The following is a 16,341-nucleotide window of genomic DNA, read 5'->3' on the forward strand; positions in this document are numbered from 1 at the left end:
TCAAACCCACACCCGAAACCCATACACCCACCCGAAATATTTTATAATTACCTAATTACCCCCATAGTCTCCCTCAATTTCCTTGGTATACCTTAAATTTTAGTTGTAATTTAATTTCTTGAAAGTTTATGTTATAATTTCCTTGCTTACCGGTTGTTTGTCTTCTGCAAATAAAATTAATAAATAAAATTGGATTAAAAAGAGGACCGATGGGTTTACATCCGCTCATCCCTTGCTCATCCCTCGAATAATCGAACGGTAAAGCTAGACAAACTAATATTAATCCTATTTGGTATTTTCGGAATCTCATCCTATTTGGTATGTTAAATGGTTTCAAGATATTATACACTGAAACCATTAGTATTGTTAAATGGTTTTATATAAATACTAAGGTGGGAGGAATATATATATATGGGGAGGGATTAAATTACACCGGTGTAACATTTGAGTAATGTTACACTGCTCAATAACGCTTTAACGAATACAAATTTTACAAAATCTACCGTTTGATTGAAAGTTTATATTGTATAGATCATCTATGTTAAGTTTTATAAAAATCTAAAATCGTTTGATATGTTATTGAGATAAATCAAGATTAACAGTATTCGATAAAAGCGCATAAACCATTAATCTTGACCGGTCTCAATAACATGTCAAACGATTTTAGATTTTTGTAAAACTTAACATGGATGATCTATACGATATAAGTTTTCAATCCAATGATGGATTTTGTAAAATTTGTATTCGTTAAAGCGTTATTGAGCGGTGTAACATTACTCAAATGTTACACCGGTGTAATTTGATCCCTCCCATATATATATATATATATATATATATATATATATATATATATATATATATTTATATATATATATATTATTCTGGAAACGATTATGCTGATTAAATGGTTTCAGAGAGTTAAACAGTGAAACCATTTGTATTGTAAAATGGTTTTATGTGTTTACTGAAACCAATATATTGTGTTTTTATGGTTTTAAAAATCTTGAAAACCATTATGCTGGTTAAATGGTTTCAGATTGTTATACACTGAAACCATTTCTATTGTAAAATGGTTTTATTTTAAATACTGATTATTACTGAATCCATAAGTATGGTTTAATGGTTTTGATAGTTTTCTATGTGAAACCAAAATAATTGTCTAATTATTTTGTAATAAAACAAAAAACCAATGGTTTCATCTAATGATTTATGTTAATTGTAATAAATTAAACCATAATTACAGTTCATGTTTTAGTATGTAATTTTAAATTAAAATATGACTACATAATCATCCAACACAATTAATTGAAAATAGATTCTTAAAATATGTACTTCAAAGGAACAAAAGTTATTATTTAATTGGAAATGGGGGGCGCGTTAGAAATTTGGGGGACGCGCTAGAAATATGGAGGAGGAAATAAACTAGGGGGCTCGTAAGAAATCTAGGGAGAAAAAGGAAAAAAATTGGGGGTGCGCTAAGCAAATGGGGGGCGCGCGAGTAAATGGCGGTGCGCGAGTAATGAGGTAGCATATGGGAGGCGCACACAGTAAATGGGGTAGCATATGGGAGTGCGTAGAGTACATGGGGGGTGCGTTGAATAATTTTCATTACTTATGCATGGTGCTTAAATTTAGCTTATGCATCATAACCAAACCCGTAGTTTTAGTGTGTATTATTAGTACTATTTTAATAAAATATATTTCGCAATGTATATATTTATTTTAATTTTTTTTCTTAATAATGTTTAGTTTTATTAATTATAATTATTTTTTTAAAAAAAATATATTATAAAAGGCTATTTTTGGCCAAAAAACGTAAAAAAATAAAAATGAACCTGCTGTCTGTTTCAAACAAGACGCAGGCACTGAAAACGAGCTTGGTCAATGACGTGTCTCTCTTTTCCGCCATCACATGCACATGGCTGCTCTGCCATTTCCGCCATCCCTGCATACATGGCGTGAGCCTCGATTCCGCAATCATCCAGTACCTGCACGCGATAGATTTTGTCCCCAAAGAGGGGTATTACCGAAATTATTTGAAAACAGGGGTATTAAGAAAAAAAAAAAAACTGGGGTACAGGGAGAAAAAAAAATATAAATGCTAAAGTATAGCGAATGATCACAAGGTCAAACATTATCTTTTCAGGGCAATTGATAGATCAATGTTTGAACAAATCTTGGATAGGCGCACTGCCAAGAGTGTTTGGGATTCTCTGAAAAGAAAGTACGGGGGAAATGATCGCGTGAAGAAGTCAATGCTAAACTTTTTGAGAAGAGAGTTTGAGGTGCTGGAAATGAAAGATGCAGAAACCATCACTGAATATTTTGCCAGAGTAATGACTGTGGCCAACAAAATAAGAAGCAACGGAGAGGTCATGTCTGACTCAAAAGTGGTGCAGAAAATTCTTCGAACATTGACAGAGAAATTCACCTATGTAGTGGTTTCAATTGAGGAGTCAAAAGATACAGAAGAAATGTCCATTGACGAGCTTCAAAGTTCTCTGGTTGTTCATGAACAAAAGTTTAAAAGAGTCAACCGTGACGATGAGCAAGCTCTGAAGGTGGAAAGTAGTAGAGGAAGAGGAGGATACCGTGGAAGAGGACGCGGAAGAGGGAGACAATCTTTCACAATGGAGTGTTTTAAGTGTCATAAGTTGGGGCATTTTCAATATGAATGTCCTGAATGGAACAAAGAAACGAATTATGCAGAATTGGATGGTGATGAAGAGCTTCTTCTAATGGCTCTTGTAGAAGAAAATGAAGCAAAGTGAAATGATGCATGGTTCTTGGACTCGGGGGTGTTCTAATCATATGTGCAGAGACAAAGGTATGTTCTTAAACATTCTAGAAGGACATAAGCACTTTGTTAAATGTGGAAACAACTATCGGATATCAGTGAGTGGAAAAGGCAGTGTCTGGCTGGTGTTTAATGGCACTAGTTTTCTCGTTCAAGATGTATATTATGTTCCAGAGCTTCGAAATAATTTGTTGAGTGTGGGACAGCTGCAAGAAAAAGATCTCACCATTCTCATAAAAAATGGAATGTGCAATATTTATCATCCTAACAAAGGATTAATTGCATACACCAATATGAGTGGCAATCGTATGTTTATTCTCTTCAATAAAAGCTCCAGCATCACTACTCATGTTGAAGAGGGTCTTCATACTTCATCTGAACTCACATATCTTTGGCATCAAAGGTATGGCCATCTAAACTACAAAGGTCTAAAGACGCTAAAGACAAAGAAAATGGTGTGTGGTCTGCCTCAACTAGAAGTCTCAAGTGTCACTTGTGCTCATTGTTTCACCGACAAACAACATCGCAATCCAATTCCTAAGAATAGTGAATGGTGTGCTAGCAAGGTCTTGGAACTCATACATGCAGACATTTGCGGACCAATAGAACCAGTCTCAAGCAGTGGAAAAAGGTATCTCTTATGCTTCATTGATGACTATAGTCGAAAGGGCTAGGTTTATTTTCTTTTTGAAAAATCAGAAGCATTGGAATGTTTCAAAATTTTCAAAAGTCAGGTTGAAAAGGAAGCAGAGGAATCCATCAAGTGTTTGCGGACAGATAGAGGGGGAGAGTTTAACTCTCTCAATTTCAAAACCTTTTGTGAAAAGGAAGGAATAAAGAGACAACTCACCACAGCATATACACCACACCAAAATGGAGTAGCAGAACGCAAAAATAGAACGGTGATGAACATGGTGCGTTGCATGCTATCTGCAAAACGCGTTCCTAAACTGTTTTGGGCTGAAGCTGCAAAGTGGACTTTCTACCTATTGAATCGATGTCCAACACATGCCGTAAAGAACATCACTCCTCAAGAAGCTTGGAGTGGAGTTAAGCCCTCTGTTCAACACCTTCATGTTTGGGGCTGCATAGCTCATGTGCATATACCAGAAGCAAAACGAGGTAAGCTTGATGATAAAAGTTTTCCTTGTATTATGTTGGGTATGAGTGATGAGTCAATGGGTTACCGTCTGTTTGATCCTAAGACTAAGAGGATTGTGGTTAGTAAGGATGTAATATTTGAGGAAGAAAAGAGTTGGGATTGGGGTTTAAATTATAAAGAACAAATAGATGCAGATTTTGTTTGGAGTAATGATGATCTTAGTAGTGATGAAAGTGAGGGGGGGCACGAAAGTGAAAATGATGGTGAGTGTGATGATGAAAATAATGATAATGAAGAAATAAGTCCTCGTGAAAATGTGACTGAAGGGAGAGAAAAGAGACCCCCAGGTTGGATGCAAGATTTTGTAAGTGGTGAAGGGTTGAGTGAAGAAGAGGAAGAAGAAACCTACATGGTGCAAGATGACATGGGTGATGATCCGATTCTATTTGAGGAAGCGGTGAAGCATGAGAAATGGAGGAAAGCAATGGATAGTGAAATAAAGTCAATTGAAAAGAACCAAACTTGGGAGCTTTTGGATCTACCTATAGGAGCAAAAATAATTGGAGTTAAATGGATTTTCAAGACAAAGTTAAATGAGAAGGGTGAAGTAGACAAGTACAAAGCTCGATTGGTGGCAAAGGGGTATTCCCAACAACATGGAATTGATTTTATAGAAGTATTTGCTCTAGTTGATTTGATGAAATACAAAAGCAAGTATTTTCGTTATATCGTATCCACAGGGACTAGTGTGATATCAAATGTTGGTTTGCGATTTCCATGATTTTAAGTGCGGGTTTTTGTAAGATTTGTTTTGAAAACATAAAAGTGCGATTTGGTTAAAAGGATTTTTAAACTTTCGGATAACAAAAAGTTGTCGGAACTAGATTCATTATCTCGTTAGCATGTATCAATCAACCTCACTATATATATTTTATTTACCAATCATTATTATCACATATCACACATCGAACGTATCCGTATCCGGATTACGCCGTGAAATCTATTATATCTATTAACGATCGATGTCTCAAATCATTAATCGACATAATAGCATTAAGATCTGATATTTGACGTGATTATTAAATTCGACATCTATGTCTAAACATTGAAGTTTAATAAGTGATTATCTTTACTCTCGATTCAAACAATATATGTCTATGCCGTTCAAATCTTTTAGAAATAGACGATTAAAACAAGATAACACTTATAATGATTGATAAAGAAAACATATATATTAAGATTGAATTGACTACATGATCACAAAATAACTACATCTAATCCCAACAACAAAGGAATTTAGCTAGACATGATAAAAGTAAACTTACAAGAACAATGATGAAAAGGGATGAAGAACATCTCTTGATTTCTCAAGTACAATGATGAATCCACCTTCAAGAACTCTTAAAACTAATGTTACTTATGTTTCTGAACTATTACAAAACTATATATCTAAGAGAATGGCTTCTGAGCTCTATTTATAGATTTTCAGGACAGTGGAGTTCGCTAAGCGAAATGATGTTCGCTGAGCGAACTAGTTACTTAAGCAAGGGGTTTCTTGACACGTAGCAAAAAGCCTGACTCATCATTTTGTTCGCCGAAGCTCGCTATGTCTCGCCATCAGACCATTCCTCCCGGGTTGTGCTCGCCATCTCTCGCTATCTTTCGCTGAGCGAATGGTTAATTTGTTGTCCTGCTCGCTGAATCTCGCTGAAGCTCGCCATGGACCCTTAACCCACTGGTTTTGTTCGCTGCAGCTCGCTATGGTTTCGCTGAGCGAAGGCTTCAAAATCCTGCTTTTCTAGCCATTCCTAACAAAATGCTTTGGGATCAATTCCTCTTTGATTTAATGTTATATTTACACCAAAAGGGGTTTTAATCAAGATTTCTTCATAAATGTATTGGTAAGTGCCCATAATTCATGATACATTTTAACTAAAATTGGGCACTTATCAAATCTCCCCAACTTAGGACTTTGTTTGTCCTCAAACAAAAGGTAATATTTCAAAAATACAAGCTCAAAATTTTAAATCTCAGGAAAGGTTTGTAATCAATCAAAGTTTTTGAAATTTCTTTTCCTAAGCATGAGTAAAACAATGCCTACTCAAGACTATTCCTTAAAACATTCAAAAGAACAAAGCATGATCATGAATTGATTGCTATGTCTAAGCAAAATTCTCAACATCTTTATCAAACAATCAAGACTCAAGTGTTATCAAAAATTTCTCACCAATATATCACTCAAGGGTAAGTGTTTCACTCAATCCAAACAATGTGTATGCAACAATTCAATTCAAACATTCATCAAAGCAATGTCACAAAACATGTCGTCAATCGTGGATCACTAAGGACTTTATTAAGCTTGTAACGGGGCTGGGCTACAAAAAAATCATTGTTTTTCTTTGGATTTCAAAAGGCCTCAAGGATAAGAGAGCAAAAACAAAACTTACAGAACTTCAAATTCATCTAAAATTTCGCATTCATTTACTCCCTTTCTTTCCTTTCTCCCCTATTTCATTGGTGATTCTTTTCTTTCTTTACAATGACACTTTCTTCACAAATTTTTTTTCTTTTTCTTTCTTTTTTTTTTCTTTTCATTTGTGTCAATCTTTTATTTTTCAACATTTTTTTTTTCTTTTCAATCACCCAATCCACTACTTTTCCAAATCATTTTTGTAACATCTGTAACCTACTTCTCCCCAACTTGAATCTTAACATGACCCTAATTGAAATACAATTGCTCTCCTATCCTAAGACAAGGGTAGAGTAGTTGTTTTTCCATTCTTTCGGTTTCAGGGTTTATAAAATAAACAATTTTCAAAATTTTAAGGCTCAACAAGGGACACAAAAGATCACTATCTCACAAGGTAGGTTAAGTTTGGCCAAGTAGTTATCACTCAAATAGAAACAGGGCCTTGATCATATCCACAATATCAAACTCATTAGTGACAGCAAGATTAAGTTAAAATTAAATGAGCACACATCATTGCTGGCTCTCAAAAATTTATGTAAACAATGGAAAGTTCACACATTCTCACCCGGCTAGGTTGATAACACAAGCTTCAATCATGTTCAACAAAAAACATTGAAAATCATCTTAGAACAATCAACACAATTCAAAACCATGTTAGGTTCCTAAGCCTATTTCAAGGACTAATCAAGAAGTTTAGACATAAAGTTCTACAAAACATTATTACCATGCTTGATCATTGATTTACCACAAACCTAACTTCAGATTTTTCCTAATCATGTGAGCTTGTTTGCAAAAAGCTATTCATAATATTCACACTACTTAAAAACTTGTCACCAAATATCAAACATTAACATTTAAAACATTAAAAGACATTGTCATAAAACATTGTCAACTACCACACCACATGTTCAAAATACAAAAGCTTAACACAACCACATAAAACATGAATTAAACTTGTTCCCAACAAAACAACTAAATAAACCAACTAGTAAAAGAAATAAATGACTGAAAGCTTGTAAATTTTCACTCATTTTTGTGAGCTTTCAGTCATCATCTGAATCTGCTTCTTCTTCATCTTCTCCCGCCATGCTTGCATCACCCTCACCACCATCATCTTCTTCATCATCATCCTCCATACCAGCTTCCTCATTGTCACCAGCATCAGCATCTGGTGCCATCCCTCCTCCAATGAAAGTAGGCCTGACCTCAGGCCAATGAACATAGGATTGAAAATCCTCAGGGTTCATTACTGGCTGGCCTGTATGCGTCCAATAGATGGATTCATGAACAGCTGTCATTGCCCGAAAACCTGCATCATTCTGATCATATAAATGAGTAAAGAAATTATAAAAATTTTGATCAGAGAATCCGGAGGTGGCTGGTTGAGTAGGTGGCTGTGGTGGTGGTGGTGGTTGTCGTGCCCTTCTCCTCTTCGGCTTACAGTAGCGGTCAACATAATCATCATTGATAGTAGGAATTTCCTCATTCCCAATTTGAGGAAGATGCAATCTGTTGGCCGAGCACAATCCCATAATGAGACATGGGAAACCTAAAGGACTCTTGCTCTTTACCTTGCTAGACTTAAGTGCCCTATCCGAGTGACCACTTAGAACAATTTCTTTCATCCACCTAGAGATTATTCCCGCCACATCTATTTCCAAATCCTCATTTATGTAATGGATGAGGCCCAGGATGTTCATGGTGGCATCTAAAGGGTGGGAATTAGGTTGGATGTTGTACAAAACCAGGTTAAACAGCAGCACAATGAAGGTTTTCATATCCTCTCGCATTGCCCTCAAAGGTGTTTGGGTTGCATTACAGACAAAATCAGTGTTTGGTCTAAGTAGCTTACTCCTCATAGACTGAGCATCCCAAGTTCCCCGATTCCGTTGTTTTTGGAATGCACACAGTGTTTCATTGTGTGGCAATGTGAAAGGGTTTCCAAGGTATGCATTGATGGCATCGCGGTCGAATCGGATGGTGCGACCACGAACCATGGTGGTGTAGGGGAAAGGTTCATCACCTTCTGGGAGAGCATTAGCATAAAACTCTCTTACAATGACCGGGTTGTAGGTGGTTGGTGGGTGCACAATTTTTTCCCAACCCCGGAGTTGCACAATTCTCACAAACTTCTCATAATCTCCATGCTAAAAAATGTCAAAGATCCTCTCACTCAAAATTTTTCTCTTTTCTAATGCCCTAAACCGATCAAATTGTTCTTGCCCTTTGAATCGGTTCATGTCCAACTCTTCGGTTTGGTGGGAAGAACTTGCGATGGTTTTCTGTTTCTTACCAGCTGAAGGCTTCTTTGGTGCCATTTCCTGAAATAAAATATAATTAGATAACACAATAACAGGGCACAATCAAAGAAAAATTGTTGCAGGTTCTGCAGGTGTTCGCTCAGCGAAGGCTCAGCGAAGGCTGGCCTAAATTTTTTTTCAGGTTCGCAAGCCTTGGCTTAGCGAGGGCGCAGTGAAATCAAACATGAAAATTTTCTTCAGGGTCGCAGGCGCTCGCTAAGCGAAGGCATAGCGAAGGGTTGCGAACACAATTTTGCAGAAAACAGGGTAAATCAACAGAATCTGGATTTTTAATCATTCTAATCATTTCAATCATTATAAACCCTATAAAAGGAACCAAACTCATTCAAATTCTAACATTAGAGTGTATTCAAACCGATTCCTAAGAAACTTGTGCAAAACTACCATATATATTCACTTTTCAATTTGAATTTTAAACTTATGAAAGTAAGAGTTGAAAAGGATTTAATACCTGGGTAGTGATGTAGAGATGGGATGCACTAAGTGAAGAATGAATGAGTGGGTGTTTGTTTGTGAGTGGAGAGAAATTTTCTTGAAAGAGGAAGTTGTAATGGAGAGGTTTGGAGTGAAATGAGAGGATAAGATGGAGGAGAATGTTGTTTTAGGGTTTGGAATGTTTTTGAAAACCGTGTTTGTGGTAGTGGGTGGTGAGGTGGAAGCATTTTGGGCCAGCTGTCCATTTAAAATTTAAGTTCAGGATTCGCAGCGTTCGCTGAGCGAATATAATGGTCGCTGAGCGAACCATACCAGAAAAAAAATTTCTGCTGAATCCTTTGGCACAGCTTACACCAAACTTGCTCCTACCATCAAAATTATATTATGCATGCTAAAACATTAAATTACTTACAAAATTGGGTTGCCTCCCAACAAGCGCTTGTTTAACGTCATTAGCTCGACGTTCTTTTTGGAGCTTCAAGGATCGGAAAGTGGGATTTTGGTAGTGACACGATCAAATTCACCACCAAAATAGAGCTTCAATCTTTGACCATTCACAGTCCATGTGTCATTGGTAGCTGGATCTTCCAACACAACAGCACCATATGGTTTCACTTCACGGATTTTGAAAGGACCGGACCATTTGGATTTAAGCTTTCCCGGAAATAACTTCAATCTTGAGTTGAAAAGCAAAACCATTTGGCCTGGCCTAAATTCTTTGTTGACAAGCCGTTTATCATGATAGCTTTTGACCTTCTCTTTGTACAACTTAGAAGATTCATAAGCTTGGCATCTCAATTCATCCAACTGTTGTAGCTGAACTTTTCTTTTCTCTCCGGCTTGGCTTTCATCAAAATTCAAAAATTTCAAAGCCCAATAGGCTTTATGCTCAAGCTCCACCGGAAGATGACATGCCTTACCATATACCATCTGAAAAGGTGTAAGGCCTATTGGTGCTTTGAAAGCTGTCCGATATGCCCATAATGTTGGAACAAAATTGGTTTAAAAATGTTTGCCCCTAAATCTATAAAGGTTTTGATGATAACAAAGTATTAATTAACAATTGGAAGGACTAAAAATTTATTTTAAGTGTGCAGATATAAGCATCATATAAGCTCTGAATGAAGTTCAGAGGATGTGAATTCAGAAGTTCACAAGCGCTCAGAAGATGTTGGACTTCAGAAGTTACAACGTTCAGAGGATGAAGACTTCAGAACTTCTTGTCTGTCTACAAGCTTCATCAACCTCTGAAGATCTCTTTGAAAGCTGTGAAGATTCCCTTCACCAGTCAACTCTTCTACCAATGGAGAAAAGGACCTTTCAAGCCTGATCAGTTCAGCTACCTCTGTTTTGTCTGTCCTAACCTGAGAACGTGGGTCTTCAGTTTTGTTAGCTGAATAAGGAAAGTCCACTCTGCAGCAGTCAAAGTATCTGAAACTCTTTCTTAGTTTTGGATACAACCAAACTGCATCAAGACAGACTGCTTGAAGACAAAAGATTATTAACTCCAACGGTTCTCTTTGCAACGACTCTTTTCTAGTGGTATATATACTAGAAGATTCAGCTACAACGATATACAATTATCAAGATTTGAACGTGCGCTGAACAAACTCTGAATTCTGTGTATACAAGCTCTGAACCTCTTATCAAGTGTTTTTTGCACTTTACTCAAATACTTTGTACTCTCTGTATTTGTTCTCTTGAGGTTCATCTAAGAGCATTTGTATATTTTTATATACTTTACTATTACTTGAGGAAACTTAAGCTTGTGTGCTTAAGTGTGAAGTCTTAAGCTTGTGTGCTTGAGCATTGTTGAGAAGTCTCTTGCTTGTGTGCTTGAGCAGGTGTAATCTTGTGTGATTATAGTGAACTCCCTTGGAAGTGCAAGGGGACTGGACTACTCTCGTTTTGTGAGAGGAACCAGTATAAATTGCTTGTGTGATCTCTCTCTCTCTCTATCTTGTTATTATTTGTGTTATTTATCCGCTGCTAACGTAGTTGAGTTAAGAACTTGAAAAAGTTTTAACTTAGCTAAAACACAATTCAACCCCCCCCCCCTTCTTGTGTTTTCACACCTTCAATTGGCATCAGAGCACCTGGTCTGTTACTTTCACTTAACAGTGAGACAGTAAAGATCTTGTGAGAACACTATGTCTGGAGGAGATGATAGTAGTACTAGAACTACTGGTGAAGGTGAGGCCAGTGGTGCTGGTGGTGGTCCGAGAAATGCTTTTGGTTTTGACTACTTAAGTAATGAATCACATGAACATAGTGGCAACAGAAAAGCCCCTATATTCAATGGTGATGCTTCATTATTTGAGTGGTGGAAAGAGAGACTGTATAGCAATATTACTGCTATTGATCATGAGTTGTGGGATTTGGTTGAGTTGGGAGTAACTTTTGTAAACCTAAATGAACATGGAAGGTTGTCCATTGAACATAGAAAGTTACTCACACCAGCTAACCTAAAAACCTACACTAAGCATCATAGAGTAAAGGACATTGTTGTTGGCGCTATTAGACATGAGGATTATGTCAGAATAGAGAACAAGTCTACTGCTAAATCTATCTTTGATTCTATGTGTGCTACCTATGATGGTAATGAAAAGGTTCAAGAGGCTAAAGCTAGTCTTTTGATAAGGCAATATGAACTATTCACTATGCAACAAGATGAAAACATTGAGACTATGTTTACAAGGTTTCAAATCCTTGTATCTGGTCTTAAAGCTCTCAAGAGAAGTTATTCCACCTATGACCATGTTCAGAAGATTCTGAGAAGTCTTCCTATTGCTTGGAGACCTAAGGTCACTGCAATAGAGGAAGCTCAAAATCTCAAGACTCTGAGTCTTGAAGCTCTGATAAGCAATCTCAGAAGCCATGAGATGGTTCTGGATGCTGACTCAGAAACTAAGAAGAAGTCCAAGTCAGTGGCTTTACAGTCAACTAAGACTACTTCTAAGGCTCTTAAGACTCAGCTTCTTGATATTGAAGAAGAATCTTCTGCTGATGGTCAAGAGGATGAGATGAATGAGGATGAGTTTGCTTTATTCACCAAGTTTCAGCAATGGAACAGATTTAACAAAAGAAATTTCAGAGGTAACAGCTCCAGAAATTTTGTCAGCAAAAAGGATGATCAGAAGAACTGCTTCAACTGTAAGAAGCCAGGACACTTTATTGCTGACTGTCCAGAAATGTCTGCTAAAGACAAAAGCAAAAGATACAGCTCAAAGAAGCAACAATTCAAGAGTAAATTGAGAAAGAGTCTGATGGCTACTTTTGAAGAGCTATCATCTGAGGAAGAAGTTGAGGAAGAAGAAGAGGCAAATCTAGCCCTGATGGCTTCAGCTGACTCAGATGTAGACTCAGACGATGAATCAGAATCAGATTCAGAAGTAACTGATGAGGTATTTTCTGATTGCTCTAAATCTCAACTTATAACTGCACTTAACAAGGTCATTGAGAAACATCTCAGAGTGCTAAGTAAACAAAAAGTTTTACAAGAAAAGCTTAACACTCTGACTGAGCAAGCAGAACATTTTCAAGGTCTATATCAAGAAACTCTGAATAGAGTAGATGACTTTGAAAAGGGTTGTGCTGTTTGTCACAAACCTATTGATGAGCAGGAAATAGCTCTTCAACAGTTTGTGCATCTCAACCTTGGGAAGAGCAAAGCTGCTAATAGAATTTATAATGTTTTAAGACATAGAGGAGAAGGACTTGGCTATGAATATGGTAGAACATATTCAAAGCTGAAGACCTTTGCCAAAAAGGTTGGAAAATCTTGGGTTTATTATGTTGTTCCACCAAGTGAAGAGGGAAAGAATCCTGGTAGTGTTGAAAATGACAATGATGATCTGAATGATTTAGAAGCTGACAGCTCAGAGGAACCAAGTGCCTCAGGATCTGGAAAGAAAAGCTCAGAAGATAGAAGCTGTTCAGAACCTGAGAACATTAGTTCAGATGTTCTGAAAGCTTCAACATCTGAGACTTCAAATTCTGAATCCAAAGGAACTTCAGTACCTGAAGCTAGTCAATCTAAAAGATCAGAAGTTTTTAAAAGAAAAAAGTCTAACTTCAAATCTCAGATGAAGTACAGGACTCAGATTATTTATGATTCTAGAGTCAGTAGATATAATCAATCAGAACTTGGGATTGATGATAAATACAAACCCTGGAATCATAAACAATCCAAATCCTGGAATAATAACAAATTTCAAAAGAAAAGATTTCAAAAAGGTCATTATTCCAAACCAAGATCTTTCTCTAACACTAGACAACATAATAAGCATGTTTGGACTAACAAGCGTGGACCCAGAAGATGGGTACCAAAAGCTGAAATTATGTATCATTCAGATTTACCAACTAGGAAAGGATATGTCCTACCTAAAGTATGGAAACAAGTCCTATGCAAAGGAAGAAGGGCTTATGTCCTTGACCAATGGCTGACAAGTTCTCAAGATAACAATCAGAACTTGATAAATGAAGAGGAAGAATATTGGGATGACCTTATCATTAACTGTGATAAAGAGTTCCACCGTAGTGATTAAAGTTGTTTCTCATACAGCCTGTCACTCAAAGAAGTATCATGAATCATTCATGGTATCTGGATAGTGGGTGTTCAAGGCACATGACTGGTGATAAACAACTATTTTCTAAGCTGACTATGAAAGAAGGAGGTTCTGTTGGTTTTGGAGGAAATCAGAAAGGAAAGATAATAGGTACAGGTACAGTAGGTAATTCCTCCCTATCTATTAATGATGTTTGGTTAGTTGATGGACTTAAGCATAATCTATTGAGCATAAGTCAATTTTGCGACAATGGTTATGTAGTTGTCTTTAATAAGGAATCATGTACTGTATCTAATCAATCTGATAACTCCATTATATTCAAAGGTCTGAGAAAGAATAATGTTTATAAAATTAATCTTTCTGATTTGAATGAACAAAAAGTGATGTGTCTTTTGACCTTGAGTGAGGAAAAATGGATCTGGCATAAGAGGTTAGGCCATGCTAACTGGAGGTTAATCTCTAAGCTTAGTAAGCTTGACCTTGTCAGAGGTTTACCCAAAATCAAATATCACTCAAACACACTTTGTGGTTCATGTCAAAAAGGAAAGATTACAAAATCTTCTTTTAAACCTAAGAACATTGTCTCTACCTCAAGACCATTGGAACTTCTTCACATTGATCTTTTTGGACCAGTTAACACTGCTTCAATCAATGGAAAGAAGTATGGATTAGTAATTGTTGATGATTACAGTAGATGGACTTGGGTAAAATTCCTAAGAACAAAAGATGAAGCTTATGATGAGTTTAGCATCTTCTGCAAACAAATTCAAAATGAAAAAGGCTACACTATTTTAAAAGTTAGAAGTGATCATGGTGGAGAATTTGAAAATGAACCTTTTGAAAACTTTTGTGAAAAATATGGCATTTTGCATGAATTCTCTTCTCCTAGAACTCCTCAACAAAATGGGGTTGTAGAAAGGAAGAATAGAACTCTGCAAGAAATGGCCAGAACCATGATGCATGAAACTAAAGTAGCAAAGTTTTTATGGGCAGAAGCTGTAAACACAGCATGTTATGTTCAAAATAGAATCTATATCAGATCTAAGTTGAACAAAACTGCTTATGAATTGTTCAAAGGAAGAAAACCTGATATTTCTTATTTTCATCAGTTTGGATGTACGTGTTACATCTTAAATAACAAAGTCCATCTAAAGAAATTTGATGCTAGAGGTTATAAGGGTATCTTTATAGGATATTCTGAACGCTCAAAAGCATACAGACTGTATATTTCTGAAACACATACTGTGGAAGAAAGTATGCATGTCAAATTTGATGACAAAGAGCCTGACCAAGTGTCAGAGCTTGTGGAAGGTTTGTCCAGATTTCAGGTATCAGAGGATCAATATTCAGATATTCCAAACTACTCAGAACATCCATTCTCTGAAGTACCTCTGAACACAATAGTTCCTACAGACTCTGAACAACCAAGAACTGAAGCATCTGCTGAACCTGATGTTGATGAGTCTGAAGATGATGAGCCCCCAAGAAATACTTTCAAATACAAATCATCACATCCAGAGGAACTGATATTAGGCAACAAGGATAGTCCAAGGAAGACAAGATCTCAACTGAGAAATGAGGAATCATTAGTTGGTCTTATCTCAATGATGGAACCTTCAAAGATTGATGAAGCTCTGAAGGATGATGCTTGGATTGTAGCAATGCAAGAAGAGCTGAATCAATTCCAAAGGAATGATGTATGGACTCTAGTGCCTAAACCTTCACACAAGAACATTATTGGAACAAAATGGGTATTCAGAAACAAGCTGAATGAACAAGGTGAAGTGGTAAGGAACAAGGCTAGATTGGTTGCACAAGGTTATAGTCAACAAGAGGGGATTGACTATACTGAAACCTTTGCACCAGTTGCTAGGCTTGAAGCAATCAGGTTACTTCTATCTTATGCTGTTAATCATGGAATAACCTTATATCAGATGGATGTTAAGAGTGCCTTCTTAAATGGTTTCATTTCTGAAGAAGTGTATGTTAAACAACCTCCTGGTTTTGAAGATGTCTCAAACCCAGAACATGTTTTTAAACTAAAGAAATCACTGTATGGTCTGAAACAAGCTCCCAGAGCTTGGTATGATAGACTCAGTAATTTCCTTCTTGAAAAGGGGTTTGAGAAAGGAAAGGTTGATTGCACACTCTTTAGAAAAACAACCAAAGAAGACATTTTAATCATTCAAATTTATGTAGATGATATTATTTTTGGTTCAACTAATGCTGCTTTGTGCAAGAATTTTTCTAAGATAATGCAGGATGAATTTGAAATGAGCATGATGGGAGAGTTGAAGTTCTTTCTTGGAATTCAAATCAATCAGAAGAAGGAAGGAACTTATGTTCATCAATCAAAATACACTAAAGAACTTCTGAAGAAATTCAATCTAGATGACTGCAAGATAATGAATACTCCTATGCATCCAACTACCAACATGGGCAAGTCAGATGATGAAGGAAAGGTAGATCAAAAGGTCTACAGAGGTATGATTGGTTCCTTACTCTATCTGACAGCCTCTAGACCAGATATTTTATTCAGTGTTTGCTTATGTGCAAGATTCCAGTCAGATCCCAGAGAATCTCATCTTACTGCTGTAAAGAGAATCTTTAGGTATCTGAAAGGAACAACTAATCTTGGACTTCTCTAT

The 16,341-nt window shown here is 36.6% G+C and overlaps 1 protein-coding gene across 1 annotated transcript; it reads left to right on the forward strand.

Moving 5' to 3' along the window:
- Nucleotides 1-11,413: 11,413 nt before the first annotated feature.
- LOC123886445 lies at nucleotides 11,414-14,415 on the forward strand (the record flags this gene model as incomplete). Its single annotated transcript, XM_045935759.1, has 2 exons — nucleotides 11,414-12,532; nucleotides 13,726-14,415. Coding segments are annotated over 2 exons (1,809 nt in total), but the record flags the coding sequence as incomplete, so codon positions are not given.
- Nucleotides 14,416-16,341: the final 1,926 nt, after the last annotated feature.

The sequence above is a fragment of the Trifolium pratense genome, linkage group LG5, assembly GCF_020283565.1.
Source record: "Trifolium pratense cultivar HEN17-A07 linkage group LG5, ARS_RC_1.1, whole genome shotgun sequence".
In the NCBI taxonomy this organism is placed as follows: Eukaryota; Viridiplantae; Streptophyta; class Magnoliopsida; order Fabales; family Fabaceae; genus Trifolium; species Trifolium pratense.